The sequence below is a fragment of the Phocoena phocoena genome, chromosome 9 (assembly GCF_963924675.1).
Source record: "Phocoena phocoena chromosome 9, mPhoPho1.1, whole genome shotgun sequence".
Taxonomy (NCBI): Eukaryota; Metazoa; Chordata; class Mammalia; order Artiodactyla; family Phocoenidae; genus Phocoena; species Phocoena phocoena.
Window position 1 is genome coordinate 540,827 of NC_089227.1, and position 21,745 is coordinate 562,571.

Below are 21,745 nucleotides of genomic sequence, written 5' to 3' on the forward strand. Positions count from 1 at the left end.
GATCTGAGAGGCTGTCTTCTCTGCTTAAGTCCTCAGCAAGTCCACTGAATAAAACATAAATCTCGACTTTTAGGTTGTGCTTTTTTTTTTTTTTCCAGTCGACAACAGCTTGTTTGTCCCAGATTGCAATTCCTCTGCTATTCCCAAATAAACTCAACCTGCTTTTATAATTTGTCAATTATTTTATTTAAGATTACAGTTTCTTTGGTTCAGAAGGAATTCTGATTGGCCATAATCGATATTAACATTTCTCTTCCTCAGCCCTGCTTGGCTGTGCCCTCTGAGACCCTTTCTTTTCAGGACCTTCCCAGCCCAGTTACTAGCTGTTCCCAACTGAGCCAGGAGCAAGAGAAATATGCCATCCCTGCTAAAAGTTGGGGAGTGTTGACGCTGGAAGTAAAAATTTGGGAGTCATCTCATATGGTGGGAGGGGGTGGGGGAGCTGGAGGAGATTGAATAACCAGTGAGTATGGATAGCACACAGAGATAGATGTCCAAAGACTGAGGTCTATGGCACTCCAAAATATAGATGCCAGGAAGAAATGTAGGATCCAGCGATGAAGACTAGCTTGCAGAATTAGCTTGCGCGTTATAGTGAAAACAGCAGAGTCCCAGGGCTTAGAAGGCAAGTAAAGAAGGTGTGCGGGACCACTTATCCAAGCAGTCGTAACTGTTAGTCTCCAGGTGCAACAGTTTCAAAGCTGTGAAAGCTATGGGAACTTCTGGTTCAGATGAATGATCCATAGCTCTAAAAGCCAGCTCCTCCTGAAATCCTAAACATGATGCAAAGCCTTTGTCTTAGGCCATGATGAAGGCCACAGACTGGGTGATGTATAAGCAGCAGGAATGCACTTCTCCCAGTTCTGGAGGCTGCAGCAGGTCTGGTGAGAACCTACTCCTGGTTCCCAGACGCCATCCTCTCACTAACCCTAATCCCTGGGCAAACAATGCTGTGACTTATACAAAAGGAAGCCCTGTTGTTCTTAGTGACAGTCTACGTGCCTCTACCTGCAGTGGAGCAAACATTGGACATTGAAAAACAAAGTCTTGATTACTTCCAAGACTGGGCCAGCTGAGGATCCTGAAAATATTACATGAGAGCTGGATAAACCTCAGTTAGGGTTAATTCCCATCACAAGAGTTATCCTCTCGTTACCCAATTTGTACATCACCTGTCTTCTGCTAGATTTCTAGGGCTTTACTTGTGTAGCAGAAGCAGCACCTTGTTTACTTCAAGTTGCCAAATGACCACCTTTAAAGACATTTTGATTTTTCTTTTCACTGCTAAAGGAAACCTTAGCTCCATACTACTGCCCGGGTGGTGGGAACCCCAGGGTCTCCAGCGGCTAGTCCTCTCCATCATTCTGTCTGATGACCACGTCGTGGCCCCTGCTGCGGCCTCTGGGCTCACGGAGCAGAGTGGGGAGCACGACTCACAACAGAGACCGAATCCAGGTGGGACAAAAGTTCGCACTGAAGTCAAGCGTTGGGACTTTGAACACTGTTCCGAGGAAACACCGCCAAAGACTTTTTTAAAAAGGATCTCTCAATTTCCAAACCAGAAATACTGAAAAAATAAAGTGTGTGGAAGACGTTTACATGGTAATTTTACTACTGATACACAGTTGGCAGAAATGGCTGTGTGCTGAGTTTTCCCAGGTACTTATTTGTCCTTTTTAAAAAATAATTAATATTTATTTTTGGCTGCGTTGGGTTTTCGTTGCTGCGCATGGGCTTTCTCTAGTTGCAGAGAGCAGGGCTACTCTTCGTTGGGGTGCACGGGCTTCTCATTGCAGTGGCTTCTCTTGTTGTGGACCAGGGGCTCTAGGCATGCGGTCGTCAGTAGTTGTGGCTCGCGGGCTCTAGCTCGCAGGCTCAGTAGTTGTGACGCATGGGCTTAGTTGCTCCGCGGCATGTGGGATCTTCCCGGATTGGGGCTCGAACCCGTGTCCCCTGCATTGGCAGATGGCTTCTTAACTACTGCGCCACCAGGGAAGCCCTCTCCTCTTTTTTTTTTAATGCATTTAAATGGATGGGAGATTGACAAGAAAATCTCTGTCGAATTTCTTGGACGGCAGGGAGGGGAGGGCGCACCAGAACTCTGAGGCCGGCCTCGCCCCGAGCACGCCCCATGCCTCGCCCCGCCAGCAGCGCGGCCCCGCCCAGGCCAGCACCGAGGCAACGCCTCTGTCAGCAGCTCAGTCACGTCCCCGCCACGCCCTGAGGCCTCAACCGGCCAGCAGCGCGGCCACGCCCAGGCCAGCACCGAGGCGACGCACCGGCGCCGGGCAGTTGGCAGTAGGAGCCCGAGTTCTGCCCCTGGAGCTGACTGGCCGGCTGCGGCCCCTCACACTGCCCCGATTGGCTGCCGCTGCTCCCGCTGTGACCTCCGGTTGGCCCAGGCCGTTGCCCCGGCGACGCGGGTTGCTGTGGTTCCGCGCTGCGCTGGGAGTTTGGGGTTGGTCCCAGCCGCCCGCTGGAACAGAGGGGCCTCGGACGCTGCAGGTGGCAATCACCCAGACCCTAGGCCGGCAGGTGAGCGGGGTCAGACGGCCAGTGGGGTCGGGGCAGGGAGGGGGCCACCCGTCACCCGGGCCGGGGGCGGGGTACCTCGGGACCTGCTGTCCCCTGCTGTCTACTCGGCGTGTGTGTGCCCCTGCTGTATACCCTGCCTGGACGTGTGCCTGCTGTATACCCGTGTGGATGTGCCCCTGATGTATACCCTGCCTGGACTTGACCGCATGTCCCGAATAGTGAGACGCCTGCATACCTGTCAGGTGGAGGAGGACAGATAGAGCAGGAACGGGGACCCGGCCTCTGCAGCTCAACCCCCGCGTCGGTTCCTGGTTCACCCGAGAACAGAGAACAGCCGGTCCAGCGTGTCTCCCGGCATGAGGAACACGAGCAAGGAGCTGCACGGCGCCACGAGCCGCTATGCTCCCTGCGGTGAGTGACCCAAGGAGAGGAAACCCGCGTTTGCTCTGCGGCTGGACTGGCTCGGCTGGACTGGCTCACACCAGCGGGGGCTGCCGGGAGGGGACAGGACAACAAGGGGTACCCTCAGAGAAAGCTGCGCACTGCCCCTATGCCCCAGTGTAAGCAAGGCTTAAAGGGTAGCATGGGGGGGAAACTAGGTTTGTTAGTTTGCTTGTTTGTTTTTTCCCTATGTTCAACAAAAGAAAGCCAGGCTACCCACTGCTGTTGGAGCTCCTCAGTTTTTGGAGTGATAGCGTCTCTGAAAATTTCTCTGTAACAGCAAGCCTGTTTAAGTCTCACAGGGGTCTCCCTGTATGTTGGCTTGGGCACTTTCATTTTCAGCTGCATCCCCATGTATTTCATTGATCACCTATCTCTTGCTCCTAATTTAGACCCCAACCAGGGTAACTGTGTCTCCTGCTTTAAGCAGTGGGACACAGGAAACAAGCCTCTGGTGGAGGCTCCCACGGCGCTGGGCTTCTCGCTGTGAAACTGGCAGAAGGGAAGGAGGAAGACCTGGGTGCTGGAGTCTGATATTGCCTTGATTTTTACGCTGCCCCATCTCGAGAAGGGCTGGAGAAGGAGGGAGGAGAAGAGAGCCCCAGAGCTCTGCTGGGAAAGGCAGGGTGAGGGTGGCAGGGGGGGCTGCGGGCAGTGGGACCAAGCGTGGTCTTCTTCACAGTCTCAACGTGCTTCTTGCCTGGAGCTCTGCTGTGGCCACTATGGGTGGGTCCGTGGCTGTGCTGGGGATGGGGCAGGGGACAGGAGGCCTGGGTGTCCGTCTCCACGGTGGGCTCTCAGCCTGGGTCTGACGTCTCAGTGCCTTAGTGTGTGGCCCCCCCGTGTGAGCAGCGCAGAAGACGGCGACACTTGCCAGGTGCTCTGCTAAACACTGTCACGCTAACACTGAACTTCAGAACAACCTGCCGAGGGGCCCTTAGCCCTGGTTTATAGGTGAGGAAGCCGAGGCTCAGAGTTTCAGGAGGCTGCCCTGTTCTCCAAGGCCGCGGCGGCCCAAAGGCAGGGCTCCAGAGCCCCGTGGGCTGTGCCCTCAGACACCAGAGAGCTATGGGGCTGAGTCACTTTGCGGTCTCTCTGAGCCTGGCTCCTTATGGATGAAGCAAGCACGCGAGGGGGCAAGGGAGCTCGTAAAGAAATCTACATGGTAGTTAAGTGATCTGGTGCCATACAAGTACTGATAATGTTTGAGGACAAGACAGTTCTCTTTAACCCTGTGTGTGTGTGTGTGTGTGTGTGTGTGTGGTGACAGTTGGTTCACAGTGACTCGCGTGCTGGCTCTCTGAGCAGGGCACGCAGTGATAAACAGCCAGCTAGGTTAGAGCTCAGTGCCTGCCCAAAACTTCCAGTAATGAGAAGTAGAAGCTACTCTGTTCTCTGTGGATTAATTAGTAATCAAAACACAGAGAGGAAAAATAAAGCTGGAACCGAATGCCTTCCCTCTAAAGGAAAATATTTGAGCTGAATACAATCAGATAAGTGGTCCTACCCATCCTCCTAGCTCTTACATTTCTTCTCTGTGAGCTTGGGTACACTTCTTTAAAGCTTTCCCAGGGGGTGGTTTCTCATTTTCAAAACTACAATGTTTCCACTATACTGTTCGTCTAATTACTGTTCTTTAGATGTAAAAGATTTTCCATGGACATTCATTGTTATGCAAGGAAGTAGCTTTAGTTCCAAGTACAGATTGGGTGGCTAACTTTTAGCTTCAGAGGACGGTGACTTCTTGTTCCTGGGATCCATGTGTGCTTGTGTAAAGGGATCTATTCAGCACTGCTTTCCTGTGCTCCTACTGTACCAGCCAGGGTTTTCCGTAGCCCAACGATGTGTGTGTGTGTGTGTGTGTGTGTGTGTGTGTGTGTGTGTGGAGAGAGAGAGAGAGAGAGAGAGAGAGGGAGGGAGATTGACTGGGAGATTCATTTATTTTAAGGAATTGGCTCACACAGTTGTGTAGCAGGCAGGTCCAAAATCTGCAGGCCGGAGACCCAGGGAAGGGCTGATGCTGCAGTCCTGAGTCCAAACGCTGTCTGGGGGCCGAATTCCTTCCTCCTCAGGAGACCTCAGTCTTTTCTCCTAAATCCTTGAATTGATGGCATCAGGCCCACCGACGTTAGGGAGACTTATCTGCTTTAGTCAAAGTCTATTGATTTGACTGTTAATCTCCTCTAAAAAGCACCTTCACAGTAACGTGCCAGACTAAACATCTGGGAACTGTGGCCTAGCTAAGGCGACACATAAAATTACCCATCACACCTGCCAGGAGCCAGTTTTTTTTTTTTTTTTTTTTTTTGGCCACGACGCACAGCTTGTGGGATTTTAGTTCCCCGACCGGGATTGAACCTGGGCTCTCGTCAATGAGAGTTCAGAGTCCTAACCACTGGACTGCCAGGGAATTCCCTGAACGCCATGCATTTTTGACAGCTGGTTCCAGTAAGCTCGTAAATGCAAGAGTTACTTGTGCTATGATAGTGGCATCTTTCTTATTTCACACTCCTGGATTTTGTGTCCAGAGTTTTCAATCAGCTGTGGTATTTGTTCTTATATTTGGACATGCGGTTAATCAGTCTCGGACACAAAGAGTCACCAGAACACCAAGAGCCCGAGTGTCCCAGGGTCTTCTCTCTGTGGAGCCACAAGTGGGCCTGATCACGACAGGTCCCTGGGCTTCTGCCCACACCTCTCGCTCCTGGCAGGGACCCTCACAGGTGGTCACAAAGCAGCCTTCAGGGCTGTGACTTGGGTGCCCACTGAGGGGGCCTCAGGGCTCTGACAAGGCCAGTTCAGCTCACACACACACCGCCCCCACCCCACCCCGCGGCCACTCTGGGTGGGGCGGGGGATTCAGATCGATGGGGACGGAGAGCAGGGAGCAAGCTTGCCTTCATTCACCACCCCCGTTTGTCCTCCCACCCTCCTCTTCACGGGACCCTCTCCCCTAGAAATCCCACACCTTTATCTACACTCACCGCGCTTCACCCTTGTGGGACCAGACTTGATGTTTCCATGGAAGCCACACGCAGCCCACCCCTGCCAGTCTGCGGCCCCAGACGCTTCCCACAGCGTGAGGATGCCCGGGACAAAGCCCCGCCCCCCTGCCCCGCCCCGTTCAGCCACCCTCCTGAGTGCTGCTCTCCCTTCCTGTCTGACGACTCGGGATGTCCCGCTTTGGCCTCAAGCAAAAGGAAAGCGGTGGGGTTCAGATAACATTGTTTGCCAGTGAAGCCTCCCTGATGGCGGCGCGCAGTCCTGCATCTTTCTGCTCCTGTCAAATGAGCAAACCTGTTCAGTTAGGCTCTTACTTCTGGTTCAGTGTTTGTTTGTTTTTCCAATTGGAGTATAGTTGATCCACAATATTGTGTTAGTTTCTGGTGTACAGCAAAGTGATTCACTTATACATATATATCCTTTTTCATATTCTTTTCCATTATAGGTAGATATTTAGTAGAGTTCCCTGTGCTATACAGTAGGTCATTATAGATTATCTATTTTATATATAGTAATGTACATATGTGAATCTCAACCACCTAATTTATCCCTCCCACCCACCTTTCCTTTTTGGTAACCATAAGTTTGTTTTCTATGTTTGTGAGTCTATTTCTGTTTTGTAAATAAGCTCATTTGTATCTTTTTTTTTAGATTCCACATATAAGTGATATATGTGGTATTTGTCTTTCTCTGACTCTGACTTACTTCACTTAGTATGATAATCTCTAGTTCCATCCATGTTGCTGCAGATGGCATTATTTCATTCTTTTTTATGGCTGAGTAATATTCCATTGTATATATGTGCCACATCTTCTTTATCCATTCATCTGTTGATGGACATTTAGGTTGCTTCCATGTCCTGGCTATTGTAAATAGTGCTGCTTATGAACACAGGGGTGTCTGTATCTTTTTGAATTAGAGTTTTCATCTTTTCCGGATACATGCCCAAGAGTGGGATTGCAGGATCATATGGTAGCTCTATTTTAATTCTTTTAAGGAAACTCCATAGTGTTCTCCATAGTGGCTACGCCAATATACATTCCCACCAACAGTGTAGATGGGTTCCCTTTTCTCCACACCCTCTCCAGCATTTATTATTTTTTAAAATAATTAATTAATTAATTTTTGGCTGCGTTGGGTCTTTATTGCTGTGCATGGGCTTTCTCTAGTTGCATTGAGCAGAGGCTACTCTTCGTTGTGGTGTGCGGGCTTCTCATTGCAGTGGCTTCTCTTTTTGCAGAGCGCGGCTTCAGTAGTTGTGGCACGAGGGCTCAGTAGTTGTGGCACGAGGGCTCAGTAGTTGCGGCTTGCAGGCTCTAGAACACAGGCTCAATAGTTGTGGCACATTGGCTTAGTTGTGGGATCTTCCTGGACCAGGGCTTGAACCCGTGTCCCCTGCACTGACAGGTGGATTCTTAACCACTCCACCACGAGGGCAGTCCCCAGCATTTATTATTTGTAGACTTTTTGATGATGGCTATTCTGACTGTTGTGAGGTGATAACTCATTGTAGTTTTGATTTGCATTTCTCTAATAATTAGTGATGTTGAGCATCTTTTCATTTGCCTATTGGCCACCTGTGTGTCTTCTAAATGTTTATTTAGGTTTTCTGCCCATGTTTTGATTGGATTGTTTAGATTTTTGTTATTGAGTTGTATGAGCTGTTTGTATATTTTGGACATTAAGCCCTTGTCCATCACATAGTTTGCAAATATTTTCTCCCAGTCCATAGGTTGTCTTTTCGTTTTGCTTAGATTTCCTTTTCTATTCAAAAGCTTATAAGTTTGATTAGGTCCCGCTTGTTTATTTTTGCTTTTATTTCTATTGCCTTGGGAGACTGACCTAAGAAAATTTTGCTACGATTTATGTCAGAGAATGTTTTGCCTATGTTCTCTTCTAGGAGTTTTATGGCATCATGTCTTATATTTAAGTCTTTAAGCCATTTTGAGTTTATTTTTGTGTGTGAGAGAGGGAGTGTTCTAACTTCATTGATTTACATGTGGCTGTCCAAGTTTCCCAACACCACTTGCTAAAGAGACTGTCTTTTCCTCACTGTTTATTCTTGCCTCCTTTGTCACAGATTAATTGACCCTAGGTGTGTGGGTTTATTTCTGGGCTCTTTATTCTGTTCCACTGATCTGTAGGTCTGTTTTTGTGCCAACACCACACTGTTTTGATTACGGTAGCTTTGTAGTTTTGTCTGAAGTCTGGAACAGTTATGTCTCCAGCTTTTTCTTTTTCCTCAGGATTGCTTTGGCAACTCTGGGTCTTTTGTGGTCCTATATAAATTTTAGGATTATTTGTTCTAGTTCTGTGAAAAATGTCATGGGTAATTTGATAGGCATCATGTTAAAGCTGTAGATTGCTTTGGGTAGTATGGCCATTTTAACAATACAGTAAGTCCCCTACATACAAACAAGTTCTGTTCTGAGAGTCCAATTTGTTCATAAGTCCAACAAAGTTCGCCTACGTACCCAAATAACACAATCGGCTATATAGTACTGTATTGTAATAGGTTTTTAATACTTTTAACACAAATAATACATAAAAAACAAACAAAAAGTAAAGAAAATATTTTTAATCATACAGTACAGTACCTTGAAAAGTACAGTACAACAGCTGGCATCCAGGGGCTGGCATCCAGTTAACAGGCAAGAAGAATTACTGACTGGAGGATGGAGAGGAGGTGGGAGATGGTAGAGCTGAAGGATCATGAGCAATAGGAGTTGGAGGGCAAGCTGCAATTTCACTCATGCCTGATGTTGATGGCACAGGTTCTGGTTCCTTGCTGGAACCAGATGCATGTTCACATCTTTGAAAGTGTGCAACTTAAAAGTTCGTATGTAGGGAACTTACTGTATTAATTTTTCCAACCCAAGAGCATGGGATATCTTTCCATTTCTTTGAATCATCTTCAGTTTTCTTTATCAATGTTTTATAGTTCTCAGCATATAAGTCTTTTGCCTCCTTGGTCAGGTTTATTCCTAAGTTCTTTTTTTTTTTTTGTCTTTTTGATGTGATTTTAGAAGGGATTTTTTTTTTTTTTTTTTACTTTCCCTTTCTGATATTTCATTGTTACTGTAAAGAAATGCAACAGATTTCTGTAATCTTGTATCCTGCTACCTGGTTGAATTCATATATCAGTTCTAGTAGTTTTTGTGTGGAGTCTTTAGGGTTTTCTATATATAGTATCATTTCATCTGCATATAATGACAATTTTACCTCTTCCCTACCAATTTGAAAACTTTTTATTTCTTTTTCTTGTCTGATTGCTGTGGCTAGGACTTCTAATACTATGTTGAATAGAAGTGGTGAGAGTGGGCATCCTTGTCTTGTTACAGAGTTTAGTGGGAAGGCTTTCAGCTTTCTACCATTGAGTATCATGCTGGCTGTGTGTATGTCATAAATAGCTTTTATTATGTTGAGATATGGTCCCTCTGTGCCCACTTTGGTAAGAGTTTTTCTCAAGATATCTCAGTGTTTTTAAAGTTCTAAGTTGATCAAATCTTGGCTAACATTTGGTCACATAGTCCAGAGGCTTGCCCACGTTTTAAGTGCTTTGGGATCTTTCAGGGATGTGTACTCCCGGAAATGCAGTCTAGTCCCAATTCATGGAGGACTGAAGGAGAAGAGAGAGAGAGCTGCACATGTAGGGGATTTGGATACCTCACTGGGAGGCTAAAAACCCCAGGGAAAGGCTCTGCTCTCACTGCTTTGGGACAGAGGGGCAGCCAGCAGCAGAGGGGCCAGCAGGCCTTCTAGAAGGTGCTCGTCATCTGCCGGGCGCCGTGGCTGCTGCTCGTGGCTTTTAGGGACTGTTAACTACACGACTGGCAGGGTTATGCCTCGGGTGACAGGCGTTTACAAGAGGGCAGTTTCGCCTGTGCTGGTGCCCCGTGTTGACGTCCTCTTCTGGTGTCCTGGGAGGGTGTGACGCCCTCCCTGGTGTAGTTATCTTCTGAGCAGTGGACCAAACCAGCCTGGATTCCGTAAGTAATGACCTGACCCTTGGCCTCCTCTCCCCTAGATTGGTATTACCACCTTCCTGTGAAGCGGTCTGAGAAAGCTGTGGATGCCCCGCCAGCGTCCCAGATCCCAGGCCTCAGTGACCTGAGGGCAGCCCCCAGTGGGCACACGCTCGGGGCAAGAAGGTACTGGGTGAAGGAAACGGACTCAGAGTACGTGAAGCTGGCGAAGCAAGGCGGCCAGCCCGGTGAGCACCGCAGCCTTGTGCTTTGTGGCGGGAGTGACACGGTCGTCTGGTCATTGTGTCTTCCCTGTAAAAATATGTGAAGTGTGTGAGCTTTGCCCAAGGCCGTAGGAAGTCCAGGTCAATGGATACAGTTCAGGGTACAGACTCTTCAGGGGTGTGCTGCCGTTTATGGGAAAGACCCACTAGGCTGTGAGTTCACCGAACTGGGATTTTCCTTCTGAGAGACACCCCTGTGGTGACTCCCGTGCCTACCTCCCTGTCTAACTGCAGTCTCTGTCTCTGCGCTGCAGCCGCCCAGCTCAGGGCCACCCCTTCCCCAGTCGCCTGTGAAGCATCTTTGCTCCTGTTGCTCTGTCTCGTCATCCCTCATCCTGTGTATTAATATCTTCTTTGTAATGGAGGCCAGGGATGAGTGTCCATGGTGATGTTTATGAACACCACGCTTCTATCCATGATGTAACCGAGAAAGGCCTGTTCAGCTGTGCTAATTAAAGTTGCTGGTCAAGTTCGGAGTCACATCTATCTAGCACACCTTCTGGCTGGCCTTTGCGGTGAACGAGCCTGAGAAACGCTGACCTTTCTCTCTCTCTTTCTGACCCCTGTTCCTGCTGTGGAGATTGTCACGGGGAGAGTGGGCGACATGGCAGAGGGCAGCACCTGGCTTTAATGGTCAAAAGCCCGGAACAGACCATGTGATTCACTGCGTGTAAAGCACAGAAGGCCCACCACCTCCCCACTCCCCAGCTACCAGTTAGGACATTAGTGGGAGTGCTGGCAGAATCTGAACGAGATCTGTAAACTGGATAAAAGGATTGCATCACACTAATTTCCTGATTTTGATCACTACACTGTGATTATGTCATAACTGTCTCTGGAAGCCTCCCAACGGTCCCCCAAACAGCAATGACAGTGACAATACTAATGGGGGGGGAGAGAAAGAGCAGTAAAGCAAATGGGAAACGAAACGCAGCATTTGAGGAATCTGGGTGAAGGGTTTAGGGGAATTCATACCATTTTTTGGACCTTTTGTCTAAGTCTGAAATATTTAAAAATGGAAAGTTCAAAAAAGAAAATAGTTAAACATATCTTTCTAATAGTAAGAACAGTCGAACAGTCGATGCTGGCCGTCGCGCCCGCTTAGCAGGCAAGACCGGTCGCTCCCGCTTCCCCGCCTGACTGACCCCGGCCTGGGAAAAGCCCTCAAGCCGGGGGAGGGGGACGAAGACCTGGCAGCAAGTGGGGGGTCGGCGGGAGCTAAAGCCTGAGCGTGTCTCTGACCCTCTCAGCCTGGCTCCAAGCGGGGCACCGGTTAACACTCCCCCTGCCCCCAGGATTTAGAGGGGCCGGTGCCCCGCTTCCCACCGGAAACCTGGAGGGGGCGGCTCACCCCAGAACTGCCGCGTGGGGGGTGGAGAACAGACTGTCCTGGCCAGAGAGAGGAGCCAGGGCGCAGCCCCCCGGGGGCCCCGAGGAGTTCTGTCCCCGCAGATACCGCCCTGGGGCAAGGACCCCTCCCCCTCCCCCCCAGAGACAGGGAGGAGGTGGCCTGCGGCGGGGCAGGGGTACAGGAGGGATGTCCTCTGGGCACCAGGCAGCACGAGCACTGGCGGGTGAGGACACCGCGGACACCCCGGCGTGCTGTCCCCCGGCCCAGTGGAGTCCAGGAGGAGAGCCGGTCCCCTCGTCGCTGCGACCTGCCCGCTGGTAATGCGCAGGCCGCTCACAGCCGTGTCTTTTTGGCCTCGAGATCTGCTGAAGCACTTTGCCCCCGGGACCAGTAGGAGCTCCCCCGTGGCCTACTCCTTGCCAGACTGGTACGTCCACCACAGCCAGCCGCCGACGGCCGACCGGAGGCAGTGAGTATCCAGACCCCCGCGTTGCGGCCCCGCCCAGGCCTGCGTCCCCAGCCTCTGACCTCCGCGTCCGGCCTCTCCGCCCGCCGCCTCCCTGCAGCCCACTGTCTCCGGGAGGCTGGGCGCCCTCTTCCGTCCCGTCCTTGCTGGGGGTCGGCTGGTTGCCCAGCTTCTCCCCGCCGCTGCATCCCGGAGGGCCCCTCCTTGGAGGGGAGGTCAGGAGGTGGCCCTAAGCCGCGGGCCGGGGCCCTTCCGTCCGTTTCTGCAGGGTCCCCGCTGTGTCCATACCGGATTACATGGTTTATGAAGAGTCTAACCCCGATCACGCCAGTGGCAACTACGAGTCCAGAAGGGGGCCCTTCGACTTCGACATGAAGACGGTTTGGCAAAGAGAGGCAGAGGGACTGGTAAAGGAGAAAAGAAAGGTGACTGGAGCCCCACTAGATGGCATGGCTTTGCTTGCCGCCCGGAGCACGCCCCGCGATGTGCTTGTCCGCAGGGTGTGTCTCGTGGCCCCGGGATCTGCATCTTAAGTTCGATCTGCTGAAAGGCCAGAGGCCACGGGAAATTAGCTTCCTTCTTCTCCTTATGAATGCGACCCTTGAGGGAAGATTGCCTTTTACGGAGTGTCTTTTAACCAGCTGACACTCATCTCTGGGAAAGTTGGCCGTCACTTCTCATCTGCCCAGATAGAAAGGACATTATCCAGTTTCTGAGCAAGCCCGTTCTGTTTAAGGGTTTAAGTTAAAATTCCCCGGAATACTCTGTACGGACAAGAAGGGAAGAGGAGACGCTGCTTTTCTTCTGTGCAAACCCTGGGTATTTGTATTTGACCTTGAAGGAGCACTGACTGCAGGGCACACACTTTCAAGGCATTTCTGTTTCAAAGGCACCCCGTGAAGGCCATCTCGGGTCAGTGGCTTCCTGGTGGCGGTGTCTCGGTTCACGGGGCTGGCGTGGCTCCTGGGACGTGGGGATCTGTGGGTGAACTGGTGGCGTTCATGTTAAAACCGGCAGTGGGTCCTGACGATGAGCAAGGTTGGCCGCCCTCCCCCCGCACGACAGGGGAGCGGCCTCGCTGGCTGGCAGGTTCCTCGCCTGACCCCAGCCCGCTTCGCAGTGTCTGCTTGGAAGAGAAACCCTGGAAGTTTATTCCGGGGCTCGCAGAGTCGAGCACTGTGCAGTGTCAGCTGCGTGCAGCAGGCCGGCTGTCTGTCCTCAAGACACCCTGTCCCAGCCCTGAGCCTGGCTCTGGGGGGTTGGCATGTTCAGTGAACGGGCCGCTCCCGGCGACACTTCCCAGCAATAAACAGAGGCTTCGGATGCTAACCAGGGTCACGGTGTCCATGCCCTATAAAAGGCTGGACGCTGTACTGCCGCCAAACCGTTGACAGAGCCATGCAGGGGCTGAGAAAGTGCAGTGAGCAAACGCTTCTAAGTCAGGGATTCGTGTGTCTCTCTGTACAGGTGAGGCTACCAGCCATCGAGTCCAAGTATCCGAGCAAAGCCGGGACCCCGCTTGGCCCCAAAGACCCTGCAGGAAGCAGACTGTCCTTTCCCCCCATGTAAGTGCACAGGCCGCGCCAGCGTGGTCTGGGTTCGGTTTGGGTTTGGTCTTTGGTCCAAGTGACAACAGTGACAACCACGGCTCCAATACTCGATGCTGATGCCGGCCTAACAGTATTCGCTTCCCAGCAGCAGGTTGTGGTGATGTGACTTCAGTGGCACAACTTCGCATGGCCTGGCCCTGTCTACTGGCCTCCTCTTCCATTTTCCCTTCCCTCTGGGTGCCCCCCGGGCCCCTGTGGACCCCATCCTCCCCCGCCCTGAGCGCCGAGCTGAGCTCTCTCCTCTGTCAGCCTGTGTCACCCAAGCTCACCCTATAAACTTGGGGCCACATGTGTGTGCTACTCAGTCCTGACGTTCTCTGTCCCCAAGGCCTGGACCCTGGTGTCTGCGCCTAGTGAGTCCTCGGCTCTGCATTCAGCTGGAACACCTGTCAGGCGCCCTGACACTTCATTACTCGCCCAGCTGGAGCGGGGGTCCCCGAGGCCTTCTGTTTCTCTTCCCTTCCCCAGAATCTCACTGTAGTGCTAGAATTAATGCCGTTAATTGTCTGACTACTTCTTACAATCGCTTCTCCTCTAGTGAGGCTGGGGGAGGAGCAACCAATCCGTTACATTGTGCGACAAATGCCATGAAAGCACCACACTCAGACTGGGAGGGCAAAAAAATTATATCTATCTATCATCCATCGTCTATCTATCTATCTACCTATATCTGTATACCTCTATGTCTTTCTGTCTATCTATATCCATCTATATTTCTATATCTACCTATCTATCTATATCTATATATCTATATCTATATCTATCTATCTATCTATCTATCTATCTATCTATATATATATATATACAGAGAGAGAGAGAGAGAGAGAGCCCGCCAGAGCCATTAGGAAGACTCTTGACAACAGAGTGATTTACAAGTAAGAAACCCAAGGGTGGGAGGACACAGGTTGATATGTGTCACCTGTTTTACATCCGATCTCCCCGCCTCTCCTAATGGAGGTTATGATAAGGTCTTCAAAGATGTAAATGACAGAGAGAAGACAGAAGTGTGTAAAGAAGCAGCAGATAATCTTTCACATGAACAGGGAAGAACTAATTAAGAAAGTAACAATTTGTTTGAAAGTGGTAGAGTCTGAGTCACTCATCCCTCCCCAGGGAAGGGGCAGTGCTTTCAGAAGAAGGCATCCCTGGGAAATGCTGGAATTCTTCTTCTCATTGGCTGTTCTGAAGAAAGGTTTTGGAAACTGAACTAAGTATGCGCTCACTGTGTACAAGGATGCTTGGAGGTTACTGCCTTATGCTTAAAAGTGGAGAGAGATTAAGAAAGAGAGATAGAGGAAGAGAGGGAGAAGCATCTCTGTTGTGTCTTCAGGGACAGTAACGCATCTAATTTACCATCAGTGTGTTCGCTGAGAACGCTTCTGGATTACCCTTCACCTTTGTACTTAAGTACTTAATTTTTCTCTTTTTGAGGCCTGGTCAAAAAACCAGTTCACCCACAAACTTTTCCAAACGTATTAGCAATGGATATAACGCTGAGTGGTCACAGCAGCAAGCAGACCCAGACAAGAGGACCCCGCAGACATCCAGGGCCTCTGCTTCGTCTCCGTCCCAGTCTCCGTGGGACGCCGAGCCGCCCCCAGACCCGGAGGCTCCGGAAGGCGCCAAGGAAGGCCCAGGTGAAGTGCACGGCCCCTGAGACCCCTTGTCTCATTGCCTATATCATAATGAGTGATCTAAAAACCACATAAAAAGCCTACAGAGTTATTGAGGTTACAGTTACACATGAGGATAATATATATTGTGCTTCTTTCCTCTTTATTCAGATGAATAGCAAAAGTCATTATTTCTGTGGCTTTGCATTTTCTTTTAGTTGTCAAAAATTCTGATGCTTTATGTGTTGTACCACACACATGATGTCAGTTTTAGTCTCCTGGGTCCAAAAGATTCTGATCCCTGCAATGCTTGGTCCTCTCTGAGGCAGCTTCAGATAAAGCCCCAGTTCTTGGAAAGAACTCACAGTTCAAGCTTGAATTTGTTCCATTATCAGCATTTCTTAAACTTTGTCATTAAACTTTGAATAGCTTAGACATTTCCCTGAAATTAGCTGTTCAAAAAAGTTTATTAGTTTGATTTTCAACAATCACCGTCACAGGGACAATTAGTCTTATTTGGGGCCGTGTCCATCATAAGGTCTATCGAGTATGATATTTCGTTTCCGTAGCTCTAGAACTTATTGACCATTTGCCTTTAGGAAACTTATTTTCACTCCGAGGCTTCATTTCTCTGATTGAGGAGGAAGGAGCTGTGTCTAGAACTTATTGACCATTTGCCTTTAGGAAACTTATTTTCACTCCGAGGCTTCATTTCTCTGATTGAGGAGGAAGGAGCTGTGTTGTGTCTCTTCAAGCATCTCAAGTGTTTTATGGGATGTTTTGTAAACATGAGCTCTGCCCGTCTTCCAGGCCAGTGGGCACCACGCTGGCCTGGCCAGTGTCTTAATGATACCCTCTCTCCATTGTCATCATGATGCCGTTTTAAGTCATACAAAGTTTTACTGATTTTTAAGGAATTATTGAGAGTAATTCTTTTACATTTAGCCTCATTTATTAAATTGAACAACTAATGCACTTGTCCTTTATTACAGAGTCTTCTCCAAGTGAGTATTTATGGAGAAACTGACCTGCAGCCAAGTATAAAAAGTGTCTCAGACACAAAAACAATTGATGGACATTCTTCATTCTGACGATGATGTATCTCGGAAGCCTGTGAGGTCCCTCTCCAAACCACCCGTGTTCTAACTACAAAAGCTGGGGACATCTATGTCTTTAAAAAGTCAGAGTTCTAGGACTTCCCTGGCGGTCCAGTGGTGAAGACTCCGCGCTTCCATTGCAGGGGGCACGAGTTCCATCCCTGGTCCGGGAACTAAGATGGGCATGCTGCGCAGAGGGGCCGAAAACAAAAAGTCAGACTTCTAGAAACACAGTTTGGGGACAGCAAAAGAAGGACCGCTTACATTATTACAACAGAATTACTCTTTTATGCATATCACACAAGATAAAGCATATTTCAGTTTACTTCAGAGGCATACATTTTATTAGACACTACGTGAGGAATGTGGGTTTAAATAATGGTAAAGAAGTGAAAGGCCAGGAGAGGCCTCTGATTTAAATACAGGTGCCCCTATATACACTACCAAACGTAAAATAGATAGCTAGCGGGAAGCAGCCGCATAGCACAGGGAGATCAGCTTTGTGACCACCTGGGGGGGGGGGATAGGGAGGGTGGGAGGGAGGGAGACGCAAGAGGGAGGGAATATGGGGATATATGTATATGTATAGCTGATTCACTTTGTTATACAGCAGAAACTAACACAACATTGTAAAGCAATTATACTCCAATAAAGATGTTAAAAAAATACAAATACGTAAATAAATACAGATGCCCCAGGCACACAGACCCACCTGCACAGGGTCTCTGAGGGTTTTTAGTATTGTTTTTCTGCATGGTCTTAAGTAGATAGAATTTACCTCACCACCACCAAAATATCTGATCTGGTCAAGGAACTGTCGTTGGACATAAAGGTGATACACTTTCTACTGGGAAATAAATCACTGCAGTGCTATATAATCCACGTGTTTAAATTAGCAGCAAGACCCCCTTAATCTCAGAGGAAATTTTTAACAGTTCAAAATTAGTGGAAGACCAAGTAGGCTTGGTAAAGCCCCTGTAACCCGGAAGAATCACCGTTTGGCTGAGCAGACCTGCCTCCGCGCATGTTCTGCGTCGCCGAGGTGTCACTGCCCGGGTGCCGCCCCGCCCTCCCCAGAACTTCAGATCCGGCCGCGGCGCGCCGGGGCTGACCTCGGCCACTCGTTGCCCTCTGTCTCCCGTACCTCCTGCTCTGTCCATCCTGGATTTTAACGTGATGAACAGCAATCGCCCACCGGAGCTTGCCTTTTCCGACCCGAGCCGGCCGCTGCAAGTGTCCGGACCTCAGCAAGGCTTCTTTAGTGTGTTTTCCCTCCACCTGTCGCAGGATTATCATTTTTCACTGCAATTTTTGCAGCCGCTCGAGGTGTTTCTGACACGCCAGATAGCTAGCTGGCCTTTTAGATGAGTGGCACCGTTAACGCGGGTGCGCAGGGTGCGGTGTCGGGGTGCACGGTGGGGGCCGGGCAGCATCCCCTGGGGCCGCGGAGCATCCCCTGGGGCCGCAACAGCCCGGTGGAGCTGAGCCGCCCCCCTGCCCAGGCCGCGCCCCACTGCGCGTTCAGCTCCGCCCTCCTGTGTCAGCAGAACCTTCCCGGCACTTGCAGGCTTGACTCAGCGATCACCAGCCACCTGCAAGTTGGAGGCTGATGTTTCCGACGTGCGATTTTTGGCTGCGGGTAGGACCGTGCACTAGACTTTTGTGTAGACTTCAGTAACAATCCTTATAAATAGATGCAGAGGTACATGTTTTCTTTTAGTTAAAATTAATAGGGTCAATTTTTTAATTTATAAAACGCGCCATCTTTTGTCTCTTTGCCCTTAAAGTCTTATCTTTATTTTGCACTGCAGGTCCAGTAGCACCTCCATCTGCCTCAGCGCCCGCGGAGCGCAGATAAACCCCGCTGTGATGTGCAGCTAGGACCTATGTAACAGCTATAGTTACAAGGCTCCTGTTACAGTTTGTTAACATGGATTCTCACGAAATGATCCATCTTAGAACAGATTTGACGTCACTGCTGCGTAGATGGTGCCAGTGTTGGGTTTTGTTTCTTGCATCCCTCTGGGACGCCAGGCGCGTGGGCTTTGCGCCGCTGCGCCTCGCTGGCCTGGGAAGTCCCAGGGTCTCGGAACAGGCCACTTCCTTCCCACCCTCGGCCGACGTCACCACCCGCGTGTGAGCCTCTACTGGCACCACTTCTGTTGAAATCTACGGTTTAGACTCTTAACTGGAAATAACTCACCCAAAAGCTTTTTCACTATTTGGTCCCGTAATCTTTGTAGGAATAATTTTTCTGTTACAAAAAGTATTTAATTCCAGAATATTGTGCAATAGTTTATATTAAGAAATAGATTAATTTGTTATGCCTTGAAATGTTAAACGTTTAGTATGAAAACATTGTAGCATTTGCTAGTTTTAAATGTTTGAAAATATTTTTGGTATAAACTGAAATCCATAATAGTGAACATTTATTATTTTGTATTAAGTAAAAATATGTTTAATTTAAATATTTAATTTAGTAGTCTTAACAAAAATGTTTTACTACTCAGACAATTCTCTCAGTTTATAAATTTCATTGCTATTTATATGTAATTAGCATAAAAATGTAGTTTTATATTTTGTACATTTAATTCACTCATAAAATAATAATATTCTGCTGGAAGATTTTCAGAGAGCCAAGTAAGTTCAGAGATGTTTTCGCTTCTTTCCCAGAATAAACTTATCATGCATTTGCGCACATAAAATCTAAACGTTTTCACTTAATTCTTTAAACGATATACTGAACTGAACGCATGGATGCGTGTGGTTGGGTAACTACGCAGCTCAGAGGACGTGAGTGGCGCGTGCGGTGAAGGGAAAGAGCCTGCTCTAGAGGAAGGTGCCGACTGTCCCTGGTTTCTCCCCTCCCCCTTCCTTTCTCTACTTCAATCCCTACCTCCTTCTCAACCCCCCCCCCCCAAGAAAAAACCATCAGGAACAGGTATCAGTAGCTTAAGACCCTTCGATCCATTTTGAGGATATTAGAGTAGCAGAAACCCGTGGTTTTAGGGAGAGGACAGAGTTTGGGGCAGAGACCTGTGACCAGATCTCGGCTCCATGCAGGGCACCTGGGGTCTGTTATTGAAAAAGCCAGTCGTGCAGTTAACTTTCTGCTTGGTAATAGAAAACAAACGTTATGAAAACAGAAGATTTGCACATTCCATCTAATTGTTCTGAAGTAAAGCACTTTTGCCAAAAGATCAAAAATATAGCTAGATCATACTAAATATAAATTGTCAGTTAAAACCAGCAAAAAAAATTGTTTAATGAGATAGTACTTTCACACGTATGTGCGTGCATGCACACTCACACACACCCTTCCAGTGTCGTGATGTTTTTCTGACAGGCATCTGGCAACCTCAACTCAACACGGCCCAGCTCACAGAGCTTAGCTCTGAGCCTTGGTTTCCTCCTTTATCAAAAGGAGATACTTCTGGGACTTCCCTGGTGGTCCAGTGGTTAAGACTCTGCGCTTCCAATGCAGGGGGCACGGATTCCAGCCCCAACGGGCCATCCCACAAGCCATGTAGTGCGGCCACTAAATACATACATAAATACGTAAATAAAAAGGAGATACTTCCTATCCAAGGGCTGTCATGGTGATTAATCAAAATAAGTTTCAACAGGGTTCCTGACACAATATCTGACACTGTACTCATTCTCTCAGCTTTCATAAATCTAATATTCAATTTGGTGGTCGACTTGCCCATGAAGGGAGCCCCAGATACACATAGGAAAGCCAGCATCCCTGGAGAAAGCTGGGATTCTAACCTCTGTTAACTGATTTAGTACAGAGCCTGAGATCTGCCTGAAATGGGCCCAGAGGTCACGCTCTATGAAAAGCAAAGTAGAAGTTAGTGGAAGAGAGGAAAGACAGAGAATAGCTTCAAGGAGGAGAATGCAGAGCAGTGCAGTAACAAGTAAGGCACCATGGAAAGAAAGTGGAAATAAATGTCAGGAATTAGAGCAGATATGATGACGGAAGAGAATGAGGTACTTCGCACCCTACAAAGGGCTTAACTCGAGCCCAGGAAACATCTTCAAAAATTGGCCAGATTGTACATTAAAAAGCAGCAGAGGAGCTTCCTGGTGGCTCAGCGGTTAAGAATCTGCTTGACAACGCAAGGGACAAGGGTTCGAGCCCTGGTCCAGGAAGATCCCACATGCCGCGGAGAAACTAAGCCCGCGCGCCACAACTACTGAGCCGGTACTCTATAGCCCGTGAGCCACAACTACTGAGCGCATGTGCCACAACTACTGAAGGCTGTGCGCCTAGAGCCCGTGCTCCACAACAAGAGAAGCCACCGCAATGAGAAGCCCGTGCACCACAACGAAGAGCTGCCCTGGCTCGCAGCAACTAGAGAAAGCCCACGGGCAGCAACGAAGACCCCAACGCAGCCAAAAATAAATACATTAAAAAAAAAATCATAACAGGCTTTTGTATCTCATCTGACCCTCGTCGACCCCTGCAGCAATGGGCATCGTTCGCATCTGAGGGATGAGTTCAGCAAGTCACCGGCCAGCACGCAGTGCGGCCAAGGGCAGCAGGGTAATTCACATGAGGGAAAATTCACTACAGACAGCACCAGTTAATGGTTTAGAGTGAAAGCAATGGGGCAGAAAGCTGGTGGAAAACGGCCTGCAGGCAGAGCCATGTGGATAACCCTGGGCTCTCATGCGCCTCTGTGTGTGATGTCCCAGAGGGGACACTGGGGGGTGGGGGGGCTGCCCTTTCCTGTGTATCTGCCCGCAGCACTCCTGCAGGTGAAGGCCCAGTGGGCGCCAGCCTGTCAGCAGGTGGCATCCATCAGGTGCCTGGGGGCACTCCTGAATGTTTGGGTGGGCGGCCTGAGAATACCCTGTGTGACACGGAGGTACCTTACCCCCCCTCCGCCCCATCGCGTGTGCTAGGAGGGGTGCTTTTCTCCTCCATCCTGTCTCATTAAGGGTCAAATGCTGGCTCTGCCCCATGATGTTGGTTCATGACCTCCTGATGGGTTTCTTCAGGGTCTCCACCGTCACTCTGAGAGGCATCCAGGAAGTAGGGCAGCCCTGGGCTGGAGAGGGACTTGGCCGGTGGGAAGCAGCAGGAAGCCTCACTGAGTATCTCTGAAATACTCTCAGCTTTGGGAGAATCCGAGCTTGGAATCACTCTGGGGTTTGGGTGAGCCCGACTGAGTGGGTGTCACCACTTGGTGCAGGGCGACCAGTTCTGCAGAAACCTTTGGAGTTCTCTGGTGGGTTGGACTGGCCTGGGGCGGTGACGGCGGGGTGTCCTTGGCTTTGCTAGCTGAGGGAGCCGCGCTGGAGCTGGCCGGGGCTGGGCTGGGTTCACCCGTGTGGTTTAGAGAAGGCTGGACACAACTTGTTTCCAGGTGTC

The 21,745-nt window shown here is 49.5% G+C and overlaps 1 protein-coding gene across 1 annotated transcript; it reads left to right on the plus strand.

Annotated features, from left to right (window-relative positions):
* Positions 1–2,891: 2,891 nt before the first annotated feature.
* C9H7orf57 (chromosome 9 C7orf57 homolog) lies at positions 2,892–21,276 on the plus strand. Its single transcript, XM_065884329.1, has 9 exons — positions 2,892–2,946; positions 10,007–10,192; positions 11,940–12,048; positions 12,314–12,470; positions 13,513–13,610; positions 15,087–15,292; positions 17,443–17,505; positions 17,933–18,004; positions 21,119–21,276. The coding sequence occupies exons 1-9, from the start codon at positions 2,892–2,894 to the stop codon at positions 21,274–21,276; spliced, it is 1,104 nt and encodes a 367-aa protein (XP_065740401.1).
* Positions 21,277–21,745: the final 469 nt, after the last annotated feature.

Coding starts and splice junctions, on each gene's coding strand:
- C9H7orf57 (XM_065884329.1), top strand. CDS start 2,892: ATGAGGAACACGAGCAAGGAGCTGCACGGCGCCACGAGCCGCTATGCT. Junction 10,193..11,939: donor GAAGCAAGGCGGCCAGCCCG/GTGAGCACCGCA, acceptor TTTGGCCTCGAG/ATCTGCTGAAGCACTTTGCC. Junction 12,471..13,512: donor TGGTAAAGGAGAAAAGAAAG/GTGACTGGAGCC, acceptor CTCTCTGTACAG/GTGAGGCTACCAGCCATCGA.